The sequence below is a fragment of the Sitophilus oryzae genome, unplaced genomic scaffold, assembly GCF_002938485.1.
Source record: "Sitophilus oryzae breed Bouriz unplaced genomic scaffold, Soryzae_2.0 scaffold_494_pilon_pilon, whole genome shotgun sequence".
NCBI lineage: Eukaryota > Metazoa > Arthropoda > Insecta > Coleoptera > Curculionidae > Sitophilus > Sitophilus oryzae.
The window spans coordinates 971,172-997,701 of NW_022147078.1; the positions used below are offsets into that span (position 1 = coordinate 971,172).

The 26,530-nt window shown below is 32.8% G+C and overlaps 2 protein-coding genes across 2 annotated transcripts in view; one reads left to right on the top strand and one right to left on the bottom strand.

Moving 5' to 3' along the window:
- LOC115886656 (GATOR complex protein MIOS) lies at window positions 1-19,728 on the bottom strand. Its single transcript, XM_030905903.1, has 13 exons — window positions 19,585-19,728; window positions 18,888-19,021; window positions 18,633-18,830; window positions 18,266-18,574; window positions 17,995-18,187; window positions 15,504-15,706; window positions 10,084-10,262; window positions 9,772-10,022; window positions 4,559-5,043; window positions 2,860-2,995; window positions 2,368-2,569; window positions 2,026-2,204; window positions 1-926 (listed from the first exon to the last, which is right to left on the bottom strand). Exons 1-13 carry the CDS (start codon window positions 19,641-19,643, stop codon window positions 851-853), a joined length of 2,604 nt encoding a protein of 867 aa, XP_030761763.1. The 5' UTR covers window positions 19,644-19,728; the 3' UTR covers window positions 1-850.
- The window catches only part of LOC115886657 (GATOR complex protein WDR24), a 17,179-nt gene continuing 9,869 nt past the window's right edge, over window positions 19,221-26,530 (top strand). The window contains exons 1-4 of the mRNA XM_030905905.1: window positions 19,221-19,430; window positions 19,794-19,910; window positions 19,970-20,192; window positions 22,170-22,383. Coding sequence (XP_030761765.1) covers window positions 19,340-19,430; window positions 19,794-19,910; window positions 19,970-20,192; window positions 22,170-22,383 — 645 coding nt within the window. The 5' untranslated portion in view covers window positions 19,221-19,339. The remainder of the gene's footprint in view (window positions 19,431-19,793; window positions 19,911-19,969; window positions 20,193-22,169; window positions 22,384-26,530) is intronic.

The window sequence follows — 26,530 nt, forward strand, 5'->3', positions numbered from 1 at the left end:
AGATCTTCTAGGTCATTGTATTATACCGGATGTAATGAAATAATTATTTTTTTTGTGTTTTTAGTATTTTGTTATTATTATTAGATTATTTGTAGTTTATATGTCAAACACGCAGTCTTTTTGATTTATAATACACGTAAAAGCAAATCTTAAATTTTATATAAAGTTTTTCATACTGTGTAATATATACGAGGGAAAATAAAACTATGTTGTTTTCCTCTAAAAAAATTGTTTTTTTTTTCATCTATTTTTTTTTCGCTAATGGTTATAAAAAACGAACGATTACACTAAAAACTTATACAATAAGAGGTAGTTGTGTCTTAAAAATATGAATAAAAAGTTTGTCAACTATTTTTTTTATAAAATAACACAAAATATGAATAGAGCTTACTTAAAATAATCAGTCTGTTTTTTAGGCTTAAAATTTAATCTACAGAACGACTCCGTGAAGTTAAACAATTATATACGTGTAAAATGTAACGGATAATCGAAAAAAAAACGGTATCATAGTGGTCATCGAAAATTGCTACTGGCCGACGTTTTTTTTTCGAGAGTACGGTATGTATCACTGGAAATCGCAGATTAAATAAGCACACGCAAGCAAAATGTAAGATAATGTAGCGTGTAATAGAAAAAAAAACGGCGTCGTAGCGGTCTATGAAAACGGCTACTTGACGTCGTTTTTTTTTTCGATAGTATGGTAAATATCGCTTGAAATCGCAGTATTTTCCTACTGATTTCCTATGGTTCTGCTTGGTTATATTCATTTAAACTCACAGAGTGTTTTTTCTATTTCAAACTAACAAAATGTATATACAAATAAAAATTCTCTTTAAAAAACTGTCTAATGTCAGTTTTTGCACGCCGTTTGGTCTAACCTAAAACACCTGCAAGTACATCCTACTTGTGGACATTCCACGTGTTCTCTAAAAAGATGATTGAAAAAAAATTGTTTTATTGGTTTTAATGATTAGTCATTGAATTAAAAGACTAATGTGGAAAATTCCATAAAACTGGGAAGAATTCCCTAGATCTGTGGAAAATTTCCTAAATCTTCGGAAGATTTCTTAGATCTTTGGAAGATTTCTTAGATCTGTAAAAATTTTCCTAGATCTGTGGAAAATTTCCTAGATCTTTCGAAGATTTCCTAGACCAGTGGAAAATTTCCTAGATCTGTAAAAAAATTCCTAGATCTATGGAAAATTTCCTAGATCTTTAGAAGATTTCCTAGATCTGTGGAAAATTTCCTAGATCTGTAAAAAATTTCCCAGATCTGTGGGAAATTTCCTAGATCTGTAAAAAATTCCTAGATCTGTGGAAAATTTCCTAGATCTTTGGAAGATTTCCTAGATCTGCGGAAAATTTCCTAGACCTTTGGAAGATTTCCTAGATCTGTGGAAAATCTAGATCTGTAAAAAAATTCCTGGATCTGTGGAAAATTTCCTAGATCTTCGGAAGATTTCCTAGATCTGTAAAAAAATTTCCTAGATCTGTGGAAAATTTCCTAGATCTTTGGAAGATCTCCTAGATCTGCGAAAAATTTCCTAGATCTGTGGAAAATTTCCTAGATCTTTGGAAGGTTTCCTAGATCTGTGGAAAATTTCCTAGATCTTTGGAAGATTTCCTAGATCTGCGGAAAATTTCCTAGACATTTGGAAGATTTCCTAGATCTGTGGAAAATCTAGATCTGTAAAAAAATTCCTGGATCTGTGGAAAATTTCCTAGATCTTCGGAAAATTTCCTAGATCTGTGGAAAATTCCTAGATCTTTGGAAGATTTCCTAGATCTGCGAAAAATTTCCTAGATCTGTGGAAAATTTCCTAGATCTGGAAGATTTTCTAGATCTGTGGAAAATTTCCCAGATCTGTAAAAAATTCCTAGATCTGTGGAAGATTTCCTAGATCTGCGGAAGATTTCCTAGATCTATGGAAAATTTCGTAGATTTGTAGGAAATTTCCCAAATCTTTGGAAAATTTCCTGACAACTATGGAATATTAGGCTTTAATAAAAGATTTTTTTACTTACGCGAACCAGTTAGTTATGTGTTTGGCGTGTCCGCCATGCCTACAATACTGACACCAAGCGAACCAGCTGTCAAAAGATCTGGGCTTGTCCGAGTCCTCGTCATCTACGGGCTCGCCCATATTCATCAAACACACTGTACATCGGGGCAGTGGCTTGCGACAATGCGGACAAGCAGTTAACTGTATTAAAAAAACAGTAAAAATTACAAAACAAAATCTGAAATGACTTTTTTCAAGAGAGAAAACTTTACAAAATTCCTCTATAATTTTGTATGTCTAAATAATTATAATTTTGGACCCAAGAATCTGGGTGTTAGCCCACCAAGGGAGAGAATGTAGCTACCTTATTCGATGTACCGGCAACGTTGAGCCTGGAATATTGCTGAGTTCTCAGGTTGCGCATGTGAGCCGAGATATTTTTCCCGCAATAGTTACAAGAGACGTAGATCTGCGGTGGCGGTTTGTCTTTTTTGTATTTTGCCACCATTATGTCGAAATCGCACCTCTGAAACCAGAGCTTCCAAGTGTTGAGCAAATTTCTGTAACTAGAAATAATAATAATGATAGTAGGTTAAATGTCCTATTCAATTATTTGGTGTATTTCTATATCTTGGAGTAAAAAGATCAAGGAAGGAGCATTTCAAAAAAATTACTGTTAAGTGAAACGTCAAAAAGAACCGTCAAAATGGAGATTTATAAGGTTGATTCCATCTCTATGCATGAATACATCGATAGCCACCTGTGAATAGCATTATTACTCCTTCCTGAATCTTTTTATTCAAGGATTTCAATACTATAATCAGTGATTCTTAGAAAAAAAACTACTAAAACTTACTTTAAAATCCAATTGAGAACTGCAACAGAGTTGATCTCATTATGGAAGGCTCTAACTGCTATCAGGGTAGTAGACTGAATATCCCCTGTATTATTATTGTATTTTTCCAGAAGCTTTAATCCTTCAGGGCTATTTCCTACACAAATAATATAGTTTTAAAATGAATTTACCGTTTTCTTTTTAATTCATCAAAGCATAATAAAAAATATCTTCAAAAAGAGATGCTAATAATTGCCAACTCCTGATTTTATCTAGTCTGGTTTTTTTATGGGGATACATGTTAAAGACAGTGTTTACAAAACTCGACCAACTATTGTCGACAACATGAGATAAATTATTGTAGTAAGCATTTGATTTAATCTAGCTAATTTTATCACATAATTATAGGTTTATATCTAGTTTTAATTCCGTAATAATTAAAATATGTTTTTAACGTGTATCTTTTTATTACCGTTGAGTATTTTACTCTACAACCTTTAATTTTTGTTAAATTAACAAAAAGTATATCACACAGCCACCCTAGATTTTTTCAAATAATAAAGATCTACTGACGCAAAATCATAAAAATTAAAATATCTAGGAAAATCTTTGTTAGAGGGGTAGGCAACCTTAATAATATTTTGAAGATATATAAATTCCCCATTGAACACCGGAAAATATACTGGCTGTTCCATTTAAAATAAAGGAGTAACTTGCTTTTAAAAATGACTAATGTTCCATATTAATTTTGTCTCACCCTGTATAACTTTTCGGGTCAAATTTCAACTTGGTTTAACATACAATGGTTACTGTAATTAAATATCAGACTATACAAGGTCAACTAAAATTTAGCATATTATATTTCTTAAAATTTTCAAATTTACTCATTTTTTTTATTATTTAAAATACACACACTTCAATCTGTTGAAATGAAATGTCCCGCATCCATCAAAGGTATGTTCCGATCACCATGACAATCGTTTAGTTTGTTGCTCGGCGCGGCCTACTATCTACTAAGTGGATATTTTATAAAATAAATAAATAAATAAATGCCTTTATTGTCAAAAAATTTTTCAATTTGTAGACAAAGGTAAACTAACAAAGAAAGTAAAAAAACAAGGTACACAAACAAACAAACAAAAGATAATACAAAACATTATACAGATAATATTGTCAGTCTTATTGTTAAAATAAACATTTATAAATGTTTATAATGTCAAAGAACCAAAAAATAAAAATAATATTCTGTCTTTTAAGAAAAATTTGAAATGTTGAGGTTAATAGTGAAAATAAATAGAGAGTGTTATATATTTTCGAGAAGCCCATGCCAAGCTAAATAAGAAAATTTAAAAATATACAGGGGGTTCTATTTAAAAAAAAACATAGGTGTAGTTAATACCTTAAAAAATATTTTTTTCGAAAAAAGTCTCACTACACCACTGCATTCTACACAGAAAAGTGCCTTTAGAATGTATAATTCATTTTTCCGTGGTTGGCTGAAATAAACAAACTAACGAACATCTTCAAAAAGTACAAAATCTGAGATCCCCCTGTAGCTTCGAAACCGATCAAGATAGCCACGATCCGTTTGTGCCATTGTATTGTTTTCAAAAAAAGAACCCGAGACTGCAGTATCAAAATTTGAATATTTCTCACGGTTTCCTAGATACCCTATAAAAACAACCAAAATAGTCCACCCTGTACATATATTTCAACTTACCTGTAAGCAGCAGTCCATCCAAATTCCCCTGCTTGCACAAATCTTTAGCCAGCCTGCTCATATACTCCTTCAATTTGTTATCAGCCAAGTAAACACAAGCCAATGCCACCTTATCGTCTACAGTGATATCGGACTCATACAACACAGTGTGATAGTTATTGTCACCTGCCAAAAACCCAAACATGGCCTTCAAGTAAGGATCGGTCAGTGAATGGATTGAAGTAGTGCAAAATCTCTTCCAGACGCTGTTGGGATCGTCCGAAAAGCCAGACAGCGCCAAGATTACCATAGCTGAGTTAAAACTAGCTGGAGCTCTGCCTAATATTTCTATGGCTAGTGGGACATTGAGGTTAAAAACAGCCAAAGCGGCTGCTCTGGTGTAGGCTCCTGCTCTTTCTAGGCTGGAAATGATAGTACTCAATGAGTCAGTGTCCCGTTCTATTGGCCAGCTGCATAGAAGTAGAGCGTTGTTTCTATCGTCGTGTCTAAAAATGCCAAAAAAGGTTTTTTTTTTCTCAAGAAAAGGTATAGCCGTATTAATATGGGAAATCTGCCTCCGCGGCTTTTTTGACTTGCACTCAGGGGATCGATTTGGTGTCGAATCAAAATAATTCACCTAAATTTTTAGCTCTTTAACTCAAACGGTTTTCGAGTTTTTAAAAAAAAACTGTTTTTTCAATTTTATTTTTATAGTAAAATCCAAAATTAATTAATGATGATTTTTTTCTAATTCTTAGAAGTCTAAGACATGAAAAAATGATGTGATCATGATTCTTAAACAAAAAGTCGATTTTTAGCTGAGGATAGAGAGAAACTAATAACTAAAGTGAGTGGAATAGGGCATTTCGTAGACAAGTTTATTTTGTCACCGCGCATCCCAGACGCGCATAGCGTTTAGGCGGTCAAAAAAGGAAGTTTTCAATTTTGCAAGTTAAACATTTGACAGGATTAATTAGATTGTCAGTAGCTTTTTCTATTTCTTAGTTCTAGAAGGAGATACCTAAAATCTGTTGATAATCGGAGCAAATCGGAGTAATAAATTGTTTTTGACTGAATGTGCCTGTTCTTTTAGCTTGTCAGAAGAGAAGATTATTGTCATTATTGATTATTTCAGATTCCACGATTATTCGGCATTTTTGTAATTTTTGTTTTGTGGTTGAGACCCAGACAAAACGTTTCCTTTAAGGGTAAGTTTTATCTCGGTAATTATTTTAACATACCTAATAGTAATAGTGAGTGCACATAATAATCGTACATTGCTAATTTAAATTTTTTAATTTAAAACGTCACATTCTTTTCTGATACCTATGGAACGACTAGGTATTATACCTGGTATTATTTCCAGTAATACAAATTATTTTCTTCAACTGCTAGGTTCTTGTTATAGAATAAAGACTATCAAAAACATTGAATACCTACGGGATACCTACTGATACTCTGTGCGAGCTCCCAACCGTGCTTCCCTGTTCACTCCCAACCAAGTTAGATAAAAAAGATACTGAAGATTGCAGCCTTGAGTTGGAGTATGGCAAGGAGTATGAAGTTAAATAAATTATTATGTTCCTACACAGTATTTTATTTATAGCTTTTAATGCTTTAAAGTCTAATAATAAATTTTCGTTGTCAACAAAATAATCTAAAAAAACTACGAAGATTTCTTATTATAAACTTCAAAGATTAAGATTCGGTTCAAATATACAGATTTTAAATTTTTGGCGCCAGTATATAGGTATGAATGCAACCTACTATATCGATAATGCGCTCATAGTTCGGGTTAGACGCCAAAGGCCGCGCCACTAACACAGTCTTCAAAGATTAACGTTGATGGGTCTCTCTCACTTTAGTTATTAGTTTTCTCTCTGGCTGAGGAAAGAAAATTAAAATCATAGATAAATGAAACAAGTTTAGATTGGAAAGTGCCCATAAGGACAATGCTTTGAATAAGAAGACTAAGGAAGGAGCATATCAAAAATATTAGGTACACCGCGATGGGCCTCAAATATGGCCGACTTAAATTCCGGTTTATCAGTGTCGTTCTAATTTTATTTAAAAAATGTAAAACTATAATGTAGGGTAGACGTGGGGTAGACTCAATAATTTGTTGTTTTATTTTACGTTGTGAATAAATGTTGGTAGTTATTAAAATTGTTATAAAAATATATAATTCTAATAAAAATAGATAAGTTATAATAAGTATTTATTACCACAAACATCCGATACGCTACTGAAGCAGGTAAGTCAAATTAACGTATCTAAATTCTTTGACATCTAATCTTTGACAAGTAATAAATAAAAGCTAAAATGCAAGAAAAATATATAATTTAGTTAATTTAAGTGAATTTCATAAATGATCGGTTTACTACACGTATGTATATTATATAGTCACTTACTAGCGAAAAGTTGTCCCATTATTTCACTTAATTTTTGCCGAGATCTACCGCACGCTACACAACCAACTATTTTAGAGTCTTTTTTCGATAAATCGCGATAGTGTCACTGTTAATTTAAGTTCTGCCACAATTTCCATCTAGATTTACTACCTTTATACAACTATCAGTAGTAGAATAAATAATAAATAACATAAAATAAGCTTCCTAAAGACTGACAAATCCACAAAATTTCAAATCAAATTCAAATGTGTCAAATGAATCGTCAAACAGAACTGTCAAGGATCCCCACCCAAGAGAGCTTTTATGGTGGCTTTTCCGCCCACCATGCATGAATACATGGATAGCATTATGCTCCTTCCTTAGTCTTCTTATTCAAAGGGACAATGTAAACACTATTTGGCGCTATTCTTGCAACGGTCGCGACCCAAAACTTTTTAAAATTTCGGAGCGGTTCGGCTTTTTCCGCAATTATATCGCCAAATATTGTTTATTCAAATTTATTATAATTTTCGTTTAATTTTATAAATAAAAGACAGTGTGCTGCATACAAGAAACTTTATTTTATATAAGGATGCATGTATGAAATAGATATGAAACATTGGAAACCGACGTTATGCCACGATCCACGATGGTTTTTGCAGTTCACAGTTCACAGCACAGCTTTTTAAGTTTTTAATGCCACTTTTTCACAATTATCACCGGTTGGAGTAAATAAAACTTGAATTAAACTCACAAGATAGCAATTATTACTTTGAAAATGGCTCTATAAACACTTTTCGGAATTTCTTTGATGAGAGCGGTTTAGATTTTGAAAGATTATTATGACTTTTGAAGATTCTGACTTTGACAAGAGAAAATTATTTCTGTTTTTGTTTGCCGTTGTTCTTAGCGACCGCTATAGCAGCGCCAGATCGCGTATAACGGTCGCGACCCAAAATAATTTCGCGACCTAAAATTTTTACGGGCTTTCCAATCTAAACTTGTTGCATTTATCTATGATTAAAATCTTCATTTTTTTAACCTTTGTGAAATATGTCACTCACTAAAAGTCGTCAGAAACTCCTTTACACACTCAGGATTTTTTTTAGAATTTTTTAAAGTAGTAAAAATATATCCTGGCAGGAAATAAACATAAAGATTATTATAAAAAAATTAGTCCAAGAAGATTTTAGAAAAAAATTAGTTTTAATTTTTTTCATATTATTCCACCTAGTGATGGGTTGTTATTTAACTAGCTGTTATTTTATAACAATTATTTACAAATAACACAACGCAACCGATACTACTTTTAAAAAATAACAGATATAAAATAACGACACGAAGATATCGACCGTTCGTGAAACGAAGTCGGCGCTCTGCACCGCCACGAAATTCGATGCTGCTCGAAGCAATTCCAAAAAACAACTAGTATAGATGGAAAACATGTTATTTCGACAACCATCGATACAGGCGGCGAGATACAACAGCAACGGAGTGGGGTATGCGCTACAGCGAACGTAGCTGCATCGGTCGATGCCGTCGATGGTCGTGTTGGGCTTGCAACAGCTTAAAAATAATAGGATATTGTTGCGGACCCGTGTGGACTCGACCTAACCTAACTATATGTCCCGCCCTCAGATGACCTTAACATCGCATTAAGGAATAGACACCGTAATAATTTATTCGAAGTTTCGAGAAGAATCGAGTTCCACTGGAATGGAGTAGTACATACGAGAACAATCGAAACCTTCTCTATGCACCTATCGATCTATGGACTACGGAACCGACGAAAAACGTAACAATATAAAAGAAACAGCTTTTTTGAAACAGCTGCGGGTATAACGCCTGGCGGTCGAGATAACAGGAGTGGGAAAGGAATGCTGCTGCATCGGTCGATTGTCGATGAAAGCTCGCAACGGGTTGGGGAATAACGTATAGAAAATAAGCAGTCATTTTAGATATGTTGTTTTTTAACCTGTTACGAGCATAACAGAGCGGTGGTCGAGATAATCGGAGTGGGAAAGTAACGCTGCTGCATCGATCGATTGTCGATGGAGGTTCGAAACAGGTTGGAGAATAACGCCATCAGTTGTTTTAGATACCTACATTGTTTTTCAACCTGTTACGAGCATAACGGGCGGAGGTCGAGATACTATGGCGCTGTATGTTTCAGTACGTTATTAAGTTTCAATATTTAGATATTTATTTATTCTGAAAAATTTTCAGAATAATATTTTAGGATTTTTTAAAAATGTATACAGGGTGTTTTGAAAAATCTGGTCATTGATTAATCACGATCCTGCTTAAAGCCCTTGATGTAAAAAGCTGATTTTTGGAAAACCGATTGACTTTAGGGTGTAGAGGTTCGATAAGAAGGGATTTTTCGAAACTCGAAATCTAAGGGGCTGAAACCACCCTCAAATATTAGAATATTTTTTATTTAAAACCCGGTTAGTCTTTCGGGAAAACGCTTGGACGCGCATAATTTATTTGTTTTTTTTTACATATTTTGAAATTTCTTAAAAAATCATACAGGGTGTTCCAAAAAGTTGGGTAATTTCTTAACCACGATTCTGCTTAAACTGCTTGACATAAAAAGCTTATTTTTAGCAAACTGATTTTTCGAAAGTCAAATTCCAACGAGATGAAACTACCCCTCAAATATTAACCAAGTTATATAATAATATCGCCATATTGGTTTTTCTCATGCTGACATAAATGTGAGAAAATTTTATCCAGTTTGTACGTTAATGAAAATTCTTGCTTTGCTTTATCATCACCATTACAAATGATTAATTCGATGCGAACGAAGTCGCTGGTACACACTAGTTTCATTATATTTACTTGTAATATTTTATGGTTCCGCTACAATTGGCATGTCCCAACTCATTCCATGACACGGTGACAGTCTCTGAAGGATTTCTATCTGGGTCTATATTCAAAATGTACATAACTCCTGGATGTTTGTATGGAAACCCTGCCGGCAGCACTATTTGGTTCTCTTCGACCAATTTTAAACACAAATCTAGCCAATTCCAGACATTAGAGAGTACTTCATCGTTCTTCACTATATTCGCGTTCTTACATAACTCTTCCTATAGAATATATCATGTGATCGAAAAAAAAAAAATACAATAAAAACAACAGTTCACTTACAGCTAAACCGTATTCTTCTTTTGCTCTGTCTTTCATTTTGACAGCTATATCCTGCATTGCAGGAACTGTGCTGTGGTCTAAACTTTTCAACACTTTTTTGCCGTGAGACCATACAATTTGGAACCACGGGGTGCAATTGACAGTTATCCTGTCATACAGCTGATGATCGATAATTATATCTGCAAATTTAAACAATAATTTGGTAAATATATTTAATGTTCCATTTAAATTAATTTTATACAGCTATAGTAGAAATCACGAGAGCAAACAAAAATACCAATTTTTCACTGCCTTGGAAATATTTTTGGACAAACTATCGATATTTCGATACTTTACCTGTAATATATCGATACTTTTGACCCTCCCTAACAATTAGCAATAAAATTTATTTATACTAAGGGCTGGCAAAGGTTAGTCTTGGGTCGAGGATTCCGTATGTAAGAAGAGTACAATGCGTTTATAATGTACTGAACAAAGAGAGGACAGTAAACACGTTGCCAAACGTATGAAATAAACCGAGAAACTGTGCACATCGCTAAGAGACGTGGAAGGGGATGTAGCAGATTTGTCGCAGTTGACCGGTCGACCCAATCAATACCTCTGTCAGTACTTAAAGTTCTAGGGAAAGGTGTCCGTCATGCGTTCAGCTTCACGATTTAATTACGACTCGTGATACTTGATTTGTTTATTTATTAACGAGCCGTTGTAATTTTCCCTATAGCTTGAATTTTTTTAAGTGCAAGCTAGAAACACTTGCATTTTTGGTAAAAATAAGTGGAATTGAGTGGGTGTTCGATAGTGGTCGCGCTATTAGAACTCTGAATTCAAAAATCGATATCTCAAAATCTATTAGAAATAATAGATTGTAGTTTTTTCCAGAACTTTGTTAATATTTCTGCTGTATTTTCTTTATAGACAGTATGTGAAAATCTTTATCAATAAAAAAATTACACGATTGCAGAAAATTGCTATGCTCTAAAAGTAAATGGATGGATTGTTTACAATTTTTCAAATGGAAAAAACAACCTTATCGAATTTTTCTTATGTACCCATATTGTAAAATATCCGATCTTGAAAATAAAAAAAAGTTATAATATCTAAAGTGGTTTTTGAGTTATGGCCTGTTATGTGTTAAAAAGTTGAATTTTTAAATTATCGCGATTACTGACGTTTTCTCGTTATAAAAAAAATGACACCCTAACGATATCCTTATAATTTCATTTCAGATGCTCAGAAACATTACAAACCTAATGATTTTATCTAGTTATCTCTTGAAGAAAAAGTCTTTTAAAAATAAACGGTTTGCGATCGTGATTTTACTTTACTTGATAGGGAAAGGCGTATCGGCAACGCCGCAACAGCACACCGTCGCGCATCGCGTCAGTCGGTCGCATTTCTCTCGCTCCGACTTAATAAGATCCCTATGCGATTTACTTCCACACATGTAAATGCCGACCCAAAAGTAACAGTTGCCAGCACGGTATACAGCTACAGTACCATATGATCGAAAAAAAAAACGGCGTCGAAGACGGCTGGGTATTGACAATCAATGATATTTTCTACGAGGTCAAGCCCTAGACGTCATTTATTCGACCCGTGCTTCTTTATTTTTTAGGTTGTTTAAATGGTGTAGTTCAAAATTCGAGAAAAAATATTTTTTAAAAATTCATTTGTGTGTCTAGAAACGTTCTATCCTTTTTTAATCTTTCTATAAATAGCGTTGATTTTTGACAAGTTTTATGTCAATTTTCGGTAAATGACGTCTCGAGATCGACCTCGCCAAAATTATCGTCGATTGTCTTTGACGCCGTTTTTTTTTAAGATCATACGGTATATATCACGAGAATTATTTTAAATTGAACTCAGTATGGTGCTGTCAGAAATACCAAATTTGACTGGTTACCTATATTTCCCCTACAAACTATCGATTTTTCGTATAATATCGATACTTTTCGCCCTCCCGAACGAGTGGTTCAAATGTCCGAAGCATAAATCGATGTACACGGAAAAAAATAATAATTCTGACAAACAAAACTATTTTTTGAACTTTTGCGGTAAGTTCACAGCTAAATATTCAAAAATAAATATGAATAGAGATAAATTCATACATGTCCGTATAAACACTGTATTTTTTTATGATTTAATTACATATGTATAGGCTTGACGCATTTTAGTTAATTTCAACAAATTCCGACGGCAGCACTTCAACGGCAGAAATCAGAAATTATCAATATATAGCGTGAACTATGTCGATGTAATGTCGATCGCATTAAAATAATATTGAAATCGAGGTTTTGTCATGATATTTAAGTATTTTAGTTTTTTGCTAATGCATTTATTGAGACTATAGAACACTCAGGTGCGAGGTTTGTGTGATGTAACGCTGTTTCGGGTAGAAAAAAATAAGTGAAAAAGAATTCAAATTAGGCGTCTTGTTGTGACAATTTCAAATGTTAATAAAATTGCCCCAAAAAATGTTAACGCGTAAAGGACAGCGTAATTAGGGCGTTGTTGAGTGCAATAACATTCAATAACTTAACTTTCCCGGATATTCAACTCTCCCGAAACTACATTTTATAGCTTCATAATTTCTTAACCGATTTGCTCAATAGCAGAAATGGATTCAAGCAGTTTGACAAAACAAATGAGTAAACAAAGTGCTCGTTACAATAATCAAAAAATTAAATAGACATATACTATAAGGGGATAAAATATAATTTGCAACATTAATGGTATACTTTTTTTAATCAACTAGTGATTAGATGTTTTATGAACATCTTCTAAAATTATAATTATGTACCGTGAAATGGGGTGACTTTTCCAATTTTCGTCCGAAAATATGTTAGACGTAGCCGTAGCCACTACTTGAAAAGAACGCGTTATGTGTTATCGGTAAATTATGGGTGGAGGCGCCCCACGTCTCGAAACGTCGCTAAACGCTTGCCATCAGTTGCTATGTAGCATTTACAGTGCTGTGAAGCCAAATCTGTTTTTAAAGCCTATTTTGTGCGTTTCAAACTTCTACGTGGCTGCAATAGTTAACCACGCTATATTGAGGTAAGTATTATGCAGAAGTTCGTTATAATATTGAGGGTGATGACGCATATTTTACGTGATTATGCTTTTAAATGGGGTGGCTTTGGTCTATCAATAAGAATAAGGAAGAGGGCAAAGACACCCCATATAAGCAACTAACTTTGCCCATCCAGTTTTTTACTTTTTTTATATATATATATTTTTTTTAATAAACAAAAAAGCGTATTATTGTTGTTCTTATTACCACTTATAGCATAGACCATGCGCATTTCAGAAAATACAACAATTTTTGAAATAAACACGATTTAAAATTCAGAATTGGGTAAAGTCACCCCACTTCACGGTACCTTTAAAAAATTTCAGCCCCAATTATACCCCACTAGCAAAACTATTGTGATTAAAACTATGTTCGCTACCGTAGTTGAACTCATCTAAAAAGCTTTTTTAATTGGAATAATAAATTATATTACAAGTTAGACCTTCTCAAGATATCAAAATATTTACTTTTTTAGTTTTATTTTTAGAATTTTCACAAATTATACCGTATGATCGAAAAAAAACGGAGTCCAGTTGGCTGGGAAATGACGATCGATGACATTTCCCATCTAAATTTACATATAAAATGACAGCGATCTTCATTTCATAGCCATCGCTGACGCCGTTTTTTCTCGATCATACGGTACTTCCTAACACTTTTAGAATAACTATATAATAAATGTTTTGTATACTCGCTATTTAAACTCGTGTATTTGTATATACTAGTTGTTTACGATATTCTCCGATGGTGGCAGCACCGGCGGAGAATGCATCAAGCCTATAATACCTCCACACATTCCCGAGATAACAAGGTCTTGAGCGTCAGACCACAGATTAGGTATACTATGTGTATACAGATAAAAATCTTATCCCTAAAGCCAGAGTCTCATGCATCCGAAATCCGATGGTACGACATCCGAAATTTGAAGTTATCCTGTGAAATAAAAAAGGGCTGTCACATACATCCGAAAGTTCGATCCGAAATTTGACACTTTTGACATTTTTCTGCTGCAATGAATAGAGATTCATGTCATGTTTTATTGGAGAAACACTTATAAAACTAACTTCCTCGCCAAATATCCCCAAATTGCCCACTTCACGATATCGTACAAAAGTTAAACAAAATTTAACTTTATACGACGTCAGACAATTAGTTAAAATTATCGGATAAAAATTGGTGTCAAAATATTTCGACCAATAGGAGCACCGTCGGATCGTCGTGTCATCGGATTTCGGATGCATGAGACTCCGGCTTAATTCGTGGTACGAAAATTGTTTTTTATGACGATGTGCAAACGAGTTAAATTTCCTGTGCGCAAAAATAAACTCGCGTAAAATAACAATAAACAGCATAATAGAGAGATACCGCTAAACCGAATAGCGTGCATGGACGTTAATAAGGCCAGGTGTTATTTCCTTTACGTGAGGTGGTATTAACTCTCTTCATTTATAGTTATCGGATCGGAAAGAATTCTGTTCGCGTCGCGTCCGCTATTTAAACTTAACCTAACTTTGAATTTAAAACTTTGAAATTGTTTTGTTTACTAGGTATTTTAAAACTAAAGGGCTAAAGTACTGATTTCCAGTGCTTTATTGTTCAACGTCTGTCAGTGGGTTTAGGGCAACACGCAACAAATTCTCTTAGAAGGGCTAAGTCGTCATCTGCTGTAAACCTAAGACTCTTTATAGGTTCTTTAGTATTGGAAGAGGTGAAATCCATATTTTGAGCCACATTTATTTAATTAAAACTAATCCCAGCTACTTAAATATCAAATTACCTAATAAAACTAATGTAATAATTCAAAACAACTCAAACATAACCTAAAATAAAAGATATCGCCGGCCGGCCCCGGTTGTCAAATACCCGCACATGCCCATTTAAGCAATTTTTAAACGTTATTTAGAAATAAGCGTGGTGTAATTGATTCGCAAATTACGTCAGGCGGTAACGTTATTAGCGGGTTTGCGTTAAAAATTGACTTGCGCATATCGTAACCATGATAAGGTACGCGTAAATACTGCATGACGCTATTCGGTTTTCCGATATCTCTCTAATAACTGTGCCGGTCAGGCGCTGTGCACAATTTTAGAGGCCATAAGTGGGCGTGCTATGTGCGCAAACTAGTAACCTAACTAGTGCCCGATTCCGAAAATTGGTACCACGAAAAACAATAAAGAAAATACAACGATTATAATCTGTATAATCTGTGGTCAGACGGAGTTTTTTGGGGTACAGAACCCGCAAAAATCAATAATTTTGATAAACAAAAAAATTCATTTAAATCTTACAGTAAATTTACAACAAAATAATGAAAAAAACAAAGATAAAATTAAAGACGAATACGTACTTCTATCTCCAGGCCCTACACTTAAGATCCTATTGTCGTCAGTAGGATGCCAACAGAAAGATGCCAACGGTCCTGTCGATTTAGGATTAACAATCCTCTCCAGAACCGTTGGTTCCACCTGTTCACTTCCTATTATCGGGTGCTCGATGTCAAACAAGTAGAAAATACCGCTGTCTTTCAGTAGAGACGTCACCCTACAACTCCTAGGAAAAAACATTTACAGAATGTTTCAAATAACAAGTATCAGCTGTATAGTGGGGAGATTCCTCATGTAAAAAGATTTATTTTTTATATCGATATAGGTCCGATTCTCCTTTGTGTCTTAGCTACAGGTGGTTAAAGCTAAGTGCTTTTACAGCGCTTTCAGATAGAGCGGACCGTACGCGCGGAGCGTGACAGTGGCTGTTGTGTCATTATAATTCTTAGGCATATTGTATTTTTGTCATCTGTCGAAAGCTTCCTTGATTTGTTTATATCTTAAAAGTTTTTAATAGTAAGATATACAGTATGTCTGTTCGTTCTGTAGCTACGGGGTATCCGTGAGAGGGGAAACGATATTCTCTCGATGTTTTTCGTAAAAAATTAGATGACGCGTCCCATCAATAAAAATTCGAAAAATTTGCAAGTAGCCAATAAAATGAGTGGGCGGAGCGATTTGCGGTGACGTACTCGTATTCGACGTACGTTGCGGCGACATACTCGTACCGATTTCTTTCGAAAATCGACATCTATGAAAATATGAACCCTTCCTGGACATAAACGGTATATTGTGAGACAGGAAATTGTAGAGAGAAACAAGCCCTATAACATAGGATACAATATTTTAATGAACAGTGCTTTCCATAAAATCAATAAAATGAAAAATATACGAAATAAAAATAAATGTACCGATTTCTTTCGAAAATCGACATCTATGAAAATATGAACCCTTCCTGGACACAAACGGTACATTGTGAGACTGGAAACTGTAGAGAGAAACAAGCCCTATAACATAGAATACAACATTTTAATGAAAAGTGCTTTCCATAAAATCAATAAAATGAAAAATATACGAAATAATATTTATGTTCTAATTTCTTTCGAAAATCGACATCTATGAAAATATGAACCCTTCCTGGACACAAACGGTACATTGTGAGACAGGAAATTGTAGAGAGAAACAAGCCCTATAACATAGGATATAATATTTTAATGAACAGTGGCTTTCCATTAAATCAATAAAATGAAAAATATATGAAATAAAATAAATGTACCGATTTCTTCCGGACGGAGCTTACGCGACCCATGTGAAATCGTTCACATAAACTCATGGTACTTGCTCGAAGTCGCGGACGATCCGTCGCGGACGCTCCGCTCCATCTGAAAACGCTGTTAATGATTCCCAGGGTTGGGTAGGTAGAAAGTATTATATTTTCTACACATAGAAAATTAATTTTCTACACCAACCAATTTTCTACATTTTTCATATGTCCAGACGTAAAAAATTAGTTTTGTATATTGTAAGCCTTTTTGAGTTTGATATTTATTTCAAATATTTCAATCACAACGATTAGTACAAAAAATAAACTAATAACGATATCTCTAATTGTTATTTATTATATGAAAAATGGATAGTATATAGTATGTCAAAAAAAAGCTTAACTATTAACTTCTATATTATTTTAAATTGATATGTACAACGGGAGAATGCGTGACAGTGGCTGTTGTGTCATTATAATTCACAGGCATATTGTATTTTCTGCCATTTTCTGGATGTCATCTGTCGAAAGCTTCCTTGATTTGTTAGACACTATAGTCAAAGTTTACAGATATCTTAAAAGTTTATAATAGTAAGATGTACAGTATGTCTGTTCATTCTGTAGCTACTGGGTATCCGTGAGAGGGGAAACGATATTCTCTCGATGTTTTTCGTAAAAAATTAGACGACGCGTCCCATCAATAAAAATTCGACAAATTTGCAAGTAGCCAATAAAATGAGTGGGCGGAGCGATTTGCGGTAACGTACTCGTATTCGACGTACGTTGCGGTGACGTACTCGTACCGATTTCTTTCGAAAATCGACATCTATGAAAATATGAACCCTTCCTGGGGACAAACGGTACATTGTGAGACAGGAAATTGTAGAGAGAAACAAGCCTTATAACATAGGATACAACATTTTAATAAACAATGCTTTCCATAAAATCAATAAAATGAAAGATATACGAAATAATATACATGTTCTGATTTCTTTCGAAAATCGACATCTATAAAACTATGAACCCTTCCTGGACACAGGTTTTCTATGGTAAAATTACCCAAAAGGAACAACAAAAACTTTCAAAGAAAAAAAAACACACCCTGTAGCAGTAAACAAATCAGAGTTGGACCTATGTCGATATAAAAAATAAATCTTATTCTTACATGAGGAATCTACCCACGAGTGACGGTACATGTTTTTTGAAACACCCTGTATACAAAAAATATTTTTATCGAGGTTAAGTTGTCTTACTTGATTGGATTCCAGGCGAGTTTCGCTACGGGCCTGTTCTGCGTTAGAACCTGAATAGGTTTCTCCATGTTTCTGGTGTCCCAAATAAATACTTGATTTTCAAAGTATGAAGCTAAGTATTTATCATCTTTTGGATTGGCACATATTCCAAAAGCTGCCTTGGTTAATGTGGTACTTACTAATCTTGGCGATTCTACAACACGATTTGTATTCCTTACAAACTGTCAAGATGTAGAATATTATGAAATATTTTATTGACTAAAATGCTTACCACGAATGTCAAACAGCTTAATATGTTTCAAATTCATCCCTGCCGCCAGAATTTTGCAGTTGTTATGAAACCATACGATAGTCTGGCAATGTTCGGCCATCCCAAATTCCCACAAAGGTTTTGGGTTATCCGTTCCTGGCGAAGCTTTTTCGGATTGAAAAGTACTGATTTCACATGACGATGGTACTTGATTGATATCCCAAATAGCGATACAATGATCTGGTTTATATTTATCGAAGCTCGTGGCCAGTAGATTGTTTTCTACTGGATTGAACTCCACAGTGTTGCATTGCCTTGAATATTTTGGAACTGGAAAAAAATTATATGAAAAATACTGGCAAAAGGTGATTTAGGGTGTTAACAATACCCAATTCCCTGCCCGAAAAAGTTTTTGAGTCCCATTCAAGCTCCCCAAACGTGGATAATCGAATTTTTCCATTTGAGAAACCCAAAGCGAGAAACAAATCTTTCTCGGATTTAGGGTGAATGTCTAAACACTTCAAGTAATGCAAATTGTTCACGCACGCTATTATGTCCGCGCTGGTGGTCTTAGATATCTTAATAGCTGCAAAATAACAAGATAATTAGACGTTTTGTGTATAGAAACTTACAAAATTTCCACCATTTTGAGGAGCCTCTTGTGTAGGTTTGATCTCGTACAAGTTTATAGTGTCGTAGGTCCAAGTTATAAACTTGTTTCGTAAAGGAGTCCACGATATGTCCAGTTTAGAAACCATAGCAGCTTTATTAAAATATCTATAAAATTAAATAAGCACTATTTAGATTTGATTTCGACGTAGATATTTGTTTACAAATATAAGAAAATGAGGTTAGCAAATAAATCGTTTAAAACTGTCAATTGGGTCTATAGATATGTCTGTCTTTCTTTAATTCAATGGGTTAAAAAAAAAGAGATAGATTTTTTACAGGAGCCTTTTTGCTTGTCAAGTGTCAATATTTTTTTTGATACATAACCTTAAATGTTGACTAGCGATAATGAATTTGGACTTTTAAATGCACTGCTTTAAAATATTAATGTTTTTAATCGATTAATTGTTGTACTGTTCGTGTAAAATGACTACGTTTTGTGTATCCCAAGAGGGCCCAGTAAATGCCCTGGCCCTAAATCGTGATAATAACCAGGTTGCTATAGGTGGAAGAAATGGTAAGGTTTTCTTTTCCTTTAAACATTTTCATTTCTTATAATTAATTTAACGAAAAAAGCTAGAGAATGAACACATTTTAGAGCTCTTTTTATTACATATCTTCAAGGAATAAAAATAAGTTTGTATGGAGTTTCTATAGAATAGAAATATTACCTGTTTTTCTTTGGGGATGATGGTAATAGTTTTTTGGGGCTTAGACTTTTCAGATTCATATTTGCAGGAATGTTTTATTATTTATATTAACGACGAAACACACAAATACTAACTAAATAGTTTAAATTGCTATGCCAAGGATAATTTTTTTAACAAATGTCCATATCACAATTTTTTTGCTTCTACATACACGTTTTTTTCTGTTGCAGTTTTTAAGGTCTATCAAATCGAAGACGATAAGTTCCGTGAAGTGTGCAATTTGAGGAATTCCAAGCATTTAAATTCTGGCTTTTCTTGTAATGATGTCGCCTGGAGCCTTACCGATGGTAAATCATTGCAAAAGACTCATATTTGAGAGTATGTAAGCTATTTTAAACGTTCCTAGATCATTATTTGGCGACAGCAGCTACAAACGGACATGTTTGTGTTTGGAATCTTTCAAAAACCGGGCGTCCCACCCAAGAACAGGACTACCAAGACCACAAACGGACAGTTAATAAAGTTAATTTTCATGCTACGGAGCCGTTTAAGTTGATTTCGGGCTCACAGGATGGTACCATGCGATATTTTGATATCAGAGTGCCTGCTGCAGTTACAATATTTCAAAGGTTGTTATTTATATGATACGGGGTCCTCAGGCATTTGTAGGTTCTATAAAAAAGAATTTTGTTTGTGCATACATAAAGTGCTAATATTTTTTTTTAAATGGAACACCCTGTATATTATTGCATTTTTGGCTTCCTTTTTAATGACAGACATTTTAATACAGGGTTGTTCAAATTGCATGCTAAACTTTCTAAAACAAAATAATTTTACATTGTTTTTTTTTGCAAGAAGCACCCTGTATATTATTCTTTTGTTAAATAGAGAATTGAAAAATGAACATTTGTTGTATTTAACGTACCATATGATCGAAAAAACGGCGTCAGCGATGGCTATGAAATGAAGATGCTGTCATTTTATGTGTAATTTTTTTTCGGAAATGTCATCGATCGTCATTTCCCAGCCAACTGTACGTCGTTTTTTTTCCGATGATAAGGTATTTTAATTTTTTTTCAACGGTAAAATACCAGATAAAATCATTAGGTGGCTTCGATCAAAATTTACTGTTGAAAAAACCATATGTAATATAATACCGCAAATATCTGCTAAACCACTAAAAATTTTGTAATACGTTAAATACAACAAATGTTCGTTTTTTAATTTTGCATCTAACAAAAAAATAATATACAGGGTGTGCCATTTAAAAAGAACAAGAAAAATTATTTTATTTTTTTAGTAAGTTTGGCATGGAATTTTGAACGCTCTGTACGATTTAAGATTACGATATTTATAGAAAAGTAAGTACAGACTAACTTTAGTTAATATAGTTTTGATTTCAGAACAGTTCTTGTAAATATTTTTAATATTTTTTTCTTAAAAGGCTGATTTTTTCAAAATTTATTTATTATCTCTGAAACTAGCAAAATATATTTAATAATATCTTAGGATCATGTAAAGTAACCAGAAAGAAAGCCAAAAATGCTATTTTTCTGAAATACATCCTAGTACTTACTTTAGGCTTGCACTTAAAAAATCCTAAGTTCTGTTTTATATAGGAGCTACAGATGCCAGAAGCACTGTTTCAGAATCCTGTATATACACTATCGGACAAAAGTAGAGCAACAGAGTTCATTTTTATTCATGTTTAAATAAAAAAAAATATTAGGTTGTGATTTTCGGCTATGCTTACTAACACACTGTATTATTATGTGTTTGTTGTTGAAATAATATAAAATATCTAATTATAACTTGTAAATTTTGATATTTTAACATGATTTTAACTACTTTTGACAATAGAGAACAACGATATACGGTCGAGTCGGCCGCTGCTGGAACGTATACGTAGACGTAAAGAATCTTTTACGTGTATAAAAAATGAAAAATATAAGAAATGCGCATGCGTACGTAAAAGTTTACGTGTTTGTAGGCCGACTCGACCTCTAATAACTAACTTTTTGTTATCAAGATGACATTTTAGAGGCAACTGACATATATGTCATAATATTTGAATCTTAAATATGTATGTAATATAATTTAAATTACTATAATGCAACTTTATACTAAGAAAACATTTGTACATTCACAAAATACAACAAAGTCTAATAATATAGTTTGAAAACAATGAATATTGAATTAAAATTGAAAAAGTTAAGCGCGACCCCTTGTGTCAAAATTAGATGATTAAATTTTCGCAATTTTTACACCATTTGATGACTTGTGGCGCCTCTAGTGTTTGTTCGGGCGGTTGGTCTTTTACTCCCGCTTATGGCCATTAAAGAAAAAGTTCTAAAGAGGGATGTTTTGTGTATTAAACATTTAAAACTAAATGTCAAAATAAATTCATTTGTTTTGTTAGTAAAAATTCTTGCTGTCATGGATACTCATAGCTTACTTCGTAGTTTTTAAATTTATTGTATTTGTATACATTATCATGCATGTATAATTAAAAAATCGCGATTTACAAATATTTCTCGAAGTGTTGCTCTACTTTTGTCCGATAGTGTATACACTGTGATCAAAAATAATAATTTATTTTATTATAGTAACACAGAAAGTATCAGGGACGTCCAGTTCAGTCCGCACAATGCCTACATGTTTTGTGCGGTCTCCGACAACGGTAGCGTTCAACTGTGGGATGTGCGCAAGCCCGAAAAGTTCCAGCAACAGTTCACAGCGCACAGTGGTCCGGTTTTTGCCTGCGATTGGCATCCGGAATCACCGTGGCTGGCTACATCGAGCAGGGACAAAACTATTAAGGTTAACGGCCAAAAAATAACTTTATTTCTTACTGAATTAATATAAGCTTTTATCGTCTTGGTTGCGCTAATCATAAATAGAGTTATAACTCCATTGGGATAGTATTAACGGGAATTAAGGTGCCATAATTCTCTCTACCTTTTATAGGTAACAACCATGAAACACAATAGAGATTTTGAGTAGGTTATAATATAAAATGAAAATGGACACTCATCAAACTACTCTAATAATTCATTTACATCATTACCATGCTGGCAATTAAGTTGGAGTGAGAGAAATGCGACAGTTGCCACATTTCTCCGGCACGCCTTTCCCTATCAAAGCAAGTAAAATCACGATCGCAAATCGCTTATTTTTAAAAAACTTTTTTTTCGAAAAGATAACCAGATAAAATCATTAGATATGTTTCTGAGCATCGGAAATGGAATTATAAAGATATCGTTAAGGTGTCCATTTTTTTTTATAACGAGAAAACGTCAGTAATCTCAAGAATCACTTTAGATATTATAACTTTTTTTTTATTTTGAAGTTCAGATCTTTTACAAGATGTTTTAATAAGAAAATATCGATAAGCTGTTTTTTTCCATTCAAAAATTTAAAAAAATATTCATTTACTTTTAGTGCAAAGCAATTTTTAGCAGGCGTGTAACTTTTTTATTTATACAGGTTTTCACATACTGTCTGCCAAGAAAATTTAGCAGAAATATTAAGAAAGTTAAAAAAACTACAATCGATTATTTCTAATGGATTTCGAGATATCGATTTTTGAATTCAGGGTTCTAATAGCGCGACCACTGTCGAAAACCAACTCAATTCCACTTATTTTTTACCAAAAGTGCAAGTGTTTCTAACTTGCACTTAAAAATTTACAGGCTATAGGGAAAATTACAACGACTAGTTGATAAATAAACATAAAGTATCACGAGACGTAATTAAATCGTGAAGCTGAACCTTTCCCTAGAATTTTAAGTACTGCTTACTAAGTACTACTTCTTATCCCCTTTAACGTCTCTTAGCAATGTGCACAGTTTTTCGGTTGATTTCATACGTTTGGCAACGTTCTTACTGTTCTTTCTTTGTTCAGTACATTATAAACGCATTGTATGTACTCTCCTTACATACGGAAATCTCCACCCAAACTAACCTTTGCTAGGCCTCAATAAATTAAAAATAAATTTACAAGAGAACAGTTTCATCTTATTTGTTTAGCCAACGTAAATTTTTATTTAACCATAAAATTATATAAATTATTATTAAAAATATATGTTTACTAGAATGTTTATTAAACTATATTTTCCATTAAATTTAATTCATATTCTGTAGACATTAGGCACGTGACCATAGAGTTAAAAATTGGCACGACTATGAAAAACCCTTATCTATCGGCAAAATTTAGAAAAACCTATCGGCATATTGTTTTTTCTCATGCTGACATAAATGTGAGAAAATTTTATCCAGTTTGTATGTTAATGGAAATTCTTGCTTTGCTTTATCATCACCATTACAGATGATTAATTCGACGCGAACGAAGTCGCTGGTACACGCTAGTATCCGTTATAAAACACTTGTTAGCGTTTTTTTTTTCGATCCCGTACGCCTGAAAGTTTTTAATTATTTTATTAAGTGCTACAAATATAAAAATCGGCCTGGTTTAACGATTGGCCGATATTTTTTCGAAACTTTTTACAACCAATCATAAATTTATATCTTTATTAATCGAATTTATTTGTTAAAAAATCAATTTAAGCCAATCTTATTGTTGGGAAATAACGCCTTGCTTAATGTCGCCATATGTGAAGGAAATAAGTTCATACCAAATAAACTTTTAGTCACGTGATTAAGCTTGACCGGCACAGCGTTGCCTACTTTTATACATTTTATTTTAATCAAAATATTTTAGAAAACAAAAATAAATTAATTATAAATATACAGGGTTGTTCACCACATACGACATGGAGTATTGTAGCTAAACGATGAGATTTTTACAAATTGTAAGTTTGGGGTTCGTTGAAGGACTATTAGAACTACAATTTAAAAATATTTTACAAGATACAGAGTGTCCCAAATAAATAAAAAATATCAAAGTTGTATTTTTTTAAATGGAACACCCTGTATATTATTACATTTTTAGTTTCTACGATTAAAATAAAGGTAAATTTGATTAAGGTTTATTATACTTAAACCTTACCGTTTTTGAAATATTTTCAATTTTGTGAAATTGCACTAAAAATTTTAAAGCTTCATTTCTCCAAGGGTATCAATGTTTTTAATACTAAATATTTAATGAAGTTTATTTATTGATCAGTTATTGTGTTGCAATAATAAAAATAATACTAACTTATACAGAGTGTCTAAAAATTTATTTTAAATAATTCTTAGCTTCAAACGGCAATAACTTCTTTAATTTAAATGGAATGCCCTGTATATTTTAGGAGAATCAGATGCACAATTAAATTGTCTATCAAATTGTATTATACCATTTTTTACCTATCCCTTCAAGTTTTCGTATAAAATGCATTTTCTTATAATTTAGACCTCATTTATCAATATATCAATGGAATATTGACATTTTAGATTGTTTTTAAAGCAACAAATGTACAAAATGTACAGACTAGTAATATTATCGTTTTTAGCAAAACGATAATATTACTAGCCCATTTGTATGCAAAAAGAAAACTATTTAAATCTTTATAAAAGAGTATACCATTAATTAAATATAACACCATTATTTGCGCCCATATACTAATTAATTACATACTTAATTGTGTTCGTTATAAATTATTATAAATAAATGTGGATTTGAGTCAGAAATCAATATAATAATAAGTTATCAAATTAAAGTCTCTGTTGTTATAAATAAGCATTTATTAAAAAATAAAATATCATTTTTAAGGTGTTACTTTTTATCACACTGTCTAATGCCCATACAAAATTCAGTTTTTTAGTATTTGTAGCAATTATTATTAATCAACGCAAACAGTCAGTTAATGTAGTTTGAATACTGGAATCATATTAATTGGTCCTCTTTAACAAATATTTAAACAGTTTTTTTTTATTTTTTAATGAAATAAACGAATTATATCGACAATATTAGTATCTGTACTCTTTAAAAATTTGGTACATCTTCAAAAATAATCTAAAATATCAATAGTCCATGGGTATATTGATAAATAAGTTCTAAATTACAAGAAAATGCATTTTCTACGGAAACTTAAAGAGATATGTAAAAAATGGTATAATATAATTTGATAGACAATTAAACTGTGCATCTGATTCTCGTAAAATATACAGGGTGTTCCATTTAAATTAAACAAGTTATTGCCGTTTGAAGCTAATAATTATTTATTTAAAATAAATTTTTAGACACTTTGTATAAGGTAGTATTATTTTTATTATTGCAACACAATAACTGATCAGTAAATAAACTTCAGTAAATATTTAGTATTAAAAACTTTGATACCCTTGGAGAAATGAAGCCTTCAAATTTTTACTGCAATTTCACAAAATTGAAAATATTTCAAAAACGGTAAGGTTTAAGTATAATAAACCTTAATTAAATTTACCTTTATTTTAATCGTAGAAACTAAAAATGCAATAATATACAGGGTGTTCCATTTAAAAAAATACAACTTTGATATTTTTTATTTATTTGGGACACTCGATATCTTGTAAAAATATTTTTAAATTGTAGCTCTAATAGTCCTTCAACGAACCCAAAACTTACAATTTGTAAAAATCTAATCGTTTAGCTATAATACTCCGTGTCGTATGTGGTGAACAACCCTGTATAACCAGTTATTTACATCGAATGAATCTTTCAGACAAAATTCACTTTCTTAACAGCACTTAAGGCACATAAAGGGCCATTACTACCGCTTTCCCGTTCAAAATGTTCTAATAAAGTTGCGACGAGTTTTTTACGGCTATTAAGCTATCTTGTAAAAAGAACCACGTTCGACTGCAAGGACTGCTAGTAAACATTTTTAAGCTTAAAGAATCACAACACTATTTATTTAACCCAAAAACTCGCAATACAAAACTAAAGTGTCAAAACGAATGACGATGTCAGGAAATAAATAAATAAATGCGGCAACTTGACATTTTTTACAGCAGAGCTAATACCAGCAGCGTTAATACAAATACTAAG